Below are 6,000 nucleotides of genomic sequence, written 5' to 3'. Positions count from 1 at the left end.
GCTCGGCTCGGGTGGCGTTCGGTCAAGCAGGTTCGAGTTCAGTTCTGCCCCTTCGAGAAGAACGTGGAGTCGACGAGGTACGGGGAGGAGCGGGAGGGGGCGGGAGGGCCGCGCCGTCCTCCAGGCGAGCTCCAGCGCCGGGTCCAGGCTCACGCCGCTTCCCCCCTAGGACCTTCCTGCAGGCGGTGAGCAGCGAGAAGGTGCGCTCCACCAACCTCAACTGCTCCGTGATTGCGGACGTGCGGCACGACGGCTCCGAGCCCTGCGTGGACGTGCTGTTCGGTGGGCCGCGGGAAAGACGGGGGGCTGCGGGAGAGGGCGGCAGGCAGCCCGCGAGCCTGAGCCCTCTGTTCTTCCCTAGGAGACGGCCATCGCCTGCTGCTGCGCGGCGCCCACCTCACCGCTCTGGAAATGCTCACCGCCTTCGCCTCCCACATCCAGGCCAGGGGCGCGGCGGGGAGCCGCTGACCGCGAGGAAGAGACCAACCAGTCGACCCTGGACTAGGACACTCCCTAAGAAGAGCTTGGCTCAGTCGTTGAAATCACTATCTGGAGGGCCACGGAGCGGGTGGGAAAGATGGCCCGTGATTACAGTCTTTTCAATGGCAAGGCAAGATTGGGGACAGTACGGATGAACTTGAATTTATTTCACTTGTCATCTCTCGTGGTCTAAAGCTTTTCGATTTGGCTTCTTCCATCCTCACACATGGTACCTCGTGTTCTTATTTACCAAATCCAGAGCAGAAGAACACTGACACCAGACTGCGTGCTCTTTGCTCTGTCCTCATCTTTCTTTCTGCAGCTCTTAATGTACTTCTTGTGGATTGCCTCTCCCTTTATGTCCTTTTCTTAACCATAAAGGTGTACTGCTCTCGTTCTTTTTCTTCTCTCGTTATTCTTCCTGGGATATTGCATCCGAACTTGAACTCCGGATTAAATTTGTTTGGTTCTAATCCCAATTTCTGTGTGACAGTAGTTTATCTACTACCAGTTTCCTGCAAGTCCTATGAACGCTCTTGATCTAAAATAGAGTGGGTAATTTCACACATGTATTTGCCTCGCTCCCCAGACTTCTCCATTCCTCAAAGGCGCTTCATCTGCTCAGCGCTTTGAGACAGAAATCACAGTGTTAGAACTGGTTGTGCGCCTCCCTTTTCCCTGCATCCAGTCAGTGAGTTCAAAATAGTCTACGTTTATAAAAAAGCTCCTGGAATTGGGAACCAGCAGTTAGCGTAATGGCTATGTCGCTGGACTCCCACATAGTCAACCGCGGTTCGTGTCCCGGACCCGGTGGCTTAAAACTCACGCCGGGAGCGTGTGCGTGCATGCCCAAGATCCCGAGAGGAGAATGGAGGAGAAGGGATTGCGGCGTGACCATCCCCCATGGGGGGGTGATTTCTCGCTTTCTGTCTCTATGTCTCTCTCTGTCTGTCTGGCGAGTGCACGCGCCCTACAGTGAAAATCTCTAAAAAAAAAGCTCCTGGAATTAACTCTCCATTCCCATTTCTTTTCCTGTACCAAGGTTTCATTGTCTCACCCATTTTTTTTCCTACTCATTTTTGCTGCTGGTTAATTTTATCCTTTCAAAACACATGACCGGTTTTATCTCCCACTACTACATGTGTCAGGAAATGTGCCTAATGTAGAGTTTTTCATATTGGGTCAACACTCATTAGTGTGGCTCATGAAATGTAGGGGTTAAGTTGCCTTAAAGAGAAAAAAGTAAAATAGAATAAAATGGGGGCCAGCAGGTCGCATGGTGGTTAAGGATGCTGGACTCCCACATAGCCGACTTCAGTTTGAGTCCTGGACCTGGCAGCTTGCTTTCTCATTTTCCCTTACTCTCTCACTCTGGCCCTCTCTGGTCAAATTCAAAATAAGTAAATAAAGTTAATTATTTTATAAAAAATAGAATAAAATGTATCAGAATATATGGAACATGGAATGAGAAGTATTTTTTAGGAAACTTTAGTTTTAAGTATGTAATTTGTGTGTGTGTAACATACATAACTGTGTGTACTTACTGTGTTAAAGTAGAATTATTTCTTACTGTGTATTATAGGGGAAAAATAGTTGAAAGCCACTGCTTCAGAGAACTTTAGAAAGTTCGGCTAAGAAGCCAAAGATCTCTAGACTGGCTCTTGTGTTCTTAGCAAGATACATTTCCCGTGACCCTCTCACAGTATTATTATCCCTCTTGCCAGCCTAAAGAAGTGCTGTTTTCAGAAAGTCCCCAGAAAATGTGTATTATGAAAAAACTACATAGATTTAAAAAAAACTTTTCACCAAAATATATGTATGTTTTAATCCCATTTTTACACAACTTAAATTTTTTTTTTTTTTAGGATTTTTTAATTTGGCCAAGAGAATGAGACAAAGGGTAAGTGAGAAAGCAAGCCACTAGGTCTAGAACTCGAACAATGGTTGGCCATATGGGAGTCCAGCACCCCAACCACCATGCAACTTGCTGGCCTTTCCACCACCTTCTTGAAGTCCTCTTATATAGTGTAGTAAAGAGCCAGATTGCCTGGCATTGAGATCCCAGCGCTGTCCTTAAGTAGCTATGTGATTCTGGACAGATAAATGAATCAGTGTGTGTTTCCTCATTTATACCATTAGGATAATAGTACCTACCTCATGAGACTACTGAGAGGATTAAATGAGTTAATATATCTGTAAGGTGCCTACAACGTCACCAGGAGCATAGCAAGTATTATCTAAGAGGCCTTATTCTAAAGTCAAAGACAGGGACCAGCAGTTAGTGTAATGGCTATGTCGCTGGACTCCCACATGTGTCCCGTCCCTGTTCGGGCGCCAGGTGTCCCGACCCGCGGGGGAACAGCCAAACAGGTTTCCTGAGTGAAGGAGTGAGAGCCGGGACAAGCGGCGTAGTGTTACAACACAGACGACAATGTCGTCCGTTTATTGTGGGCAGCACAGTACAGCACAGAGACAATGCAGTGTCGCGTTGTCTACTGTGAGCAGCACGGAGACGACGCGGTGTCACAGCTCTTCAGGGTCACATCGTCTACTGTGAGCAGCACGGAGACGACACAGTGTTACAGATCTTCAGGGTCTTCCAGGTCATCTGGAGACGATGCAGTGTCAGCTCTTCAGGATCTTTGGGGTCGTCTGGAGACTGCACGGTGTTTCAGCTCTTTAGGCTCTTTAGTAGTCATCTTCCTGGTCTTCTGTGTCATCTTCCTGGTCGCCTGTGTCGTCTGGCTACTGTGGGCCAGGCATCGTGGTTATATACACTCTGGTGGGTTGTAAACAGTGGGCCATGATTGGTTGTAAGCAGTGGGCTGTGATTGGTTGCTTTTGGACCAATCATGAGGTGCCAGATATGCAAATTTGAGGGATTCTAGTGGCCAATCAGAGCAAGGTTTCGAAGGTCAGGTTTTTGGAAGAGAACCAATCATGGTAATTGTTTGCTCTCTGAGAAACCTCGGCAGACTCTGGTGTGCAGCTTCCCACAACTACTGAGTCAGGTCTAAGTATTACACAAGTGGAATTGGCCTTTAGAGCTTTGTTATCATGAATCTACCTTGGAAGAGATCCAGGAACTTGGATCAAGAGAAACTTCCAGGTGTCTTAGATCCACAGACATTTCTGTCCAGAAAAGACCTGGAAATTTATCTAATTTAACCTGTTCAGTTCTAAAAGGTTAAGGCTTAGAAATTTTACAAGATCTGTTTGGTGGTCATAATTTGGACAGGTCTTTGATATCGATGTATTAATATTATTTTTTTCTCTGATGGATTTTAAATGGTATGCTTATTTACTATTTAGATTTTTATAAGCCATTAAGAATACACATTTAAGGAGCACCATGTGGTGGTGATTAAGATGTTGGATCTCTCATGACAGACTCCACAATACAAGTCCCAGACCCAGTGGGTTGGAAACATGCCAGGGGGATATGTGTGTATACCCGCAATCCTTAGAGGAGAATGGGGTAGAAGTGATTGGGGTGTGGCCATCTCCCCTTGGGGATGGTTTCTCACTTCCCCTTGCTGTCTGTCTGTAATGAGCACACTTACCCTATGGCTAAATAAATAAATAAAAACATTTTTAAAAAGCATTGAGAACTTAAAATAACATTTCATATTTCTAATCATTTTTCTTAGTTTTTAAAAAATTAATTAATTCATTATTTTTTTAATAAGAGATTTTTGCTATAGGGAGCATGCATTTGCCAGAGACACAGAAAGTGAGAATTCACTGTCCAGGAGGGATGGCCACGCTGCAATCCCTTCTCCTCCATTCTCCTCTTGGGATTTTGGGCATGTACGCACATGTGCTTGGTGTGAGTTTCAAACTGTTGGGTCCAGGACTCTAACCGCAGTCAACTACATGGGAGTCCAGCAATGTAACCATTATGCCATCTGCTGGTTCCTTATTTAGGGTTTTGTTTTTATTTATTTATTGCTGTGAATCTTTACTTAAATGTTTAATGGAAAAACAAAGTAAGAAAGTTGTAACAAATTATAACTAATTCACAGAGCAGAAATAACCATAAACAGACTGGAACATTTATTTTAGTGAAAAGTTTTTATATTTTAAGCAGGTATTAGCTTCTTATCTTAAATTCCATTTTAAATTGTCAAATACAGAATTTTATCTTATATTTTAGTATTAGATACAGACAGAGATTGTGGTGTTTGCATGACATGTTTTATTCACTTGTGTACCAAATTATTGTAACTTTTATTCGTTTTCTTATTGTAATTTGTGTCAGATACAGAAGATATTAAGTTTTTTCTCATTTTCCGAATTTCAGCACAGCATAAAGTATCCTTTTTTTATGACAGAATAAAAAGAAAGTTATTCTATCAGATTTTATTGTGGCCAAGACAAAAATACAAAAAAAATATCTGAAGAGCACATATTTAATGCTACTGAGGCCAAATTGTACAGTAAATGTGGATTTCTTAATTGCAGGTACATGTTGGGACTTGCAGCAATTCCAGCAGTTATACAGTTTTTTGGCTTTCTCTTTTTGCCGGAAAGTCCTCGATGGCTTATTCAGAAAGGACAGACTCAGAAGGCCCGTAGAATTTTATCTCAGATGCGTGGTAACCAGACCATTGATGAGGAATACGATAGCATCAAAAACAACATTGAAGAAGAGGAAAAAGAAGTTGGTTCAGGTATGTGTATTTCACGTGTACATGAATTTAAAAACTACCAAGGAGTTTTATTTGTAATTTGTTTTCTTTCAATGTTGTTTAATATCACTGATACAATAGCTTTATTCATATAACCAAACCAAAATAAAATATTTTATTTTTAAAAAAGTATAATAATGTCATGACAGAATGAAGAAAAACACTTCCATAATGCTGTCTTCACATAATTACACTTTTACATTTGTAGAATCTCTTTTATTCTTTCTAAATTAGATATACTTGACATAGTTGTCATTTTGTGTGTATATTTTTGAATGCATATGTAATACATAGATATTTCAGTGATATAAATATATATGCATTGTTGACTTTAAATAATAATTTGAGAATTATTAGTGTGAACTATTGTCAAAATAATTAACCCTAGGAAAAATGTTAAATGCCTTGTTTACATGTATAACATTAATATTTATACAGAATATAAGCATCTTAATATAATAGTTTTGGAATAATTTTGTAATTCTTGTTTTCATTAAAATGTTTAATTAGGCTTCTAGTTCAGAATTTTTCCATGTCAGAAAGTCAAGAAAAGTGACTTCTAGTTAGTTAGGGCGAGTAATATATTTTCAGAGAAAAAATTGTGTAGAGAATTATAAATTATGATCTGTGTGAGTAAGGATGCAATGATGGGAAAAGGTAAACTTTTCCAAATATGTTTTTCCCAACAATAACACTTAGCCTACTCAGTTCCCGTTTCCCAAATAGCTCTGATTTTTAGTGCTAACTGGAACATTGATGACGAATATGATAGCATCAAAAACATTATTCCTGTAGTGTAATCCATTTCCTCTGTGTGATAATCAACTTT

At 41.4% G+C, this 6,000-nt stretch overlaps 2 protein-coding genes across 2 annotated transcripts in view; both read left to right on the top strand.

Annotated features, from left to right (window-relative positions):
• On the top strand, nt 1-959 carry LOC102470015 (39S ribosomal protein L53, mitochondrial; the record flags this gene model as incomplete). The annotated part of the gene is made up of 3 exons (XM_006168097.1): nt 1-77; nt 170-282; nt 362-959. Coding segments are annotated over 3 exons (297 nt in total), but the record flags the coding sequence as incomplete, so codon positions are not given.
• The window catches only part of SLC2A13 (solute carrier family 2 member 13), a gene marked incomplete at its 5' end in the record, with an annotated part of 358,416 nt that overhangs the window by 86,777 nt on the left and 265,639 nt on the right, over nt 1-6,000 (top strand).

The sequence above is a fragment of the Tupaia chinensis genome, unplaced genomic scaffold (assembly GCF_000334495.1).
Source record: "Tupaia chinensis unplaced genomic scaffold, TupChi_1.0 Scaffold145519_1, whole genome shotgun sequence".
Lineage (NCBI taxonomy): Eukaryota > Metazoa > Chordata > Mammalia > Scandentia > Tupaiidae > Tupaia > Tupaia belangeri.
The sequence above is the reverse complement of the archived record's forward strand: the minus strand, read 5'-3'. Positions and strand labels throughout refer to the sequence as shown.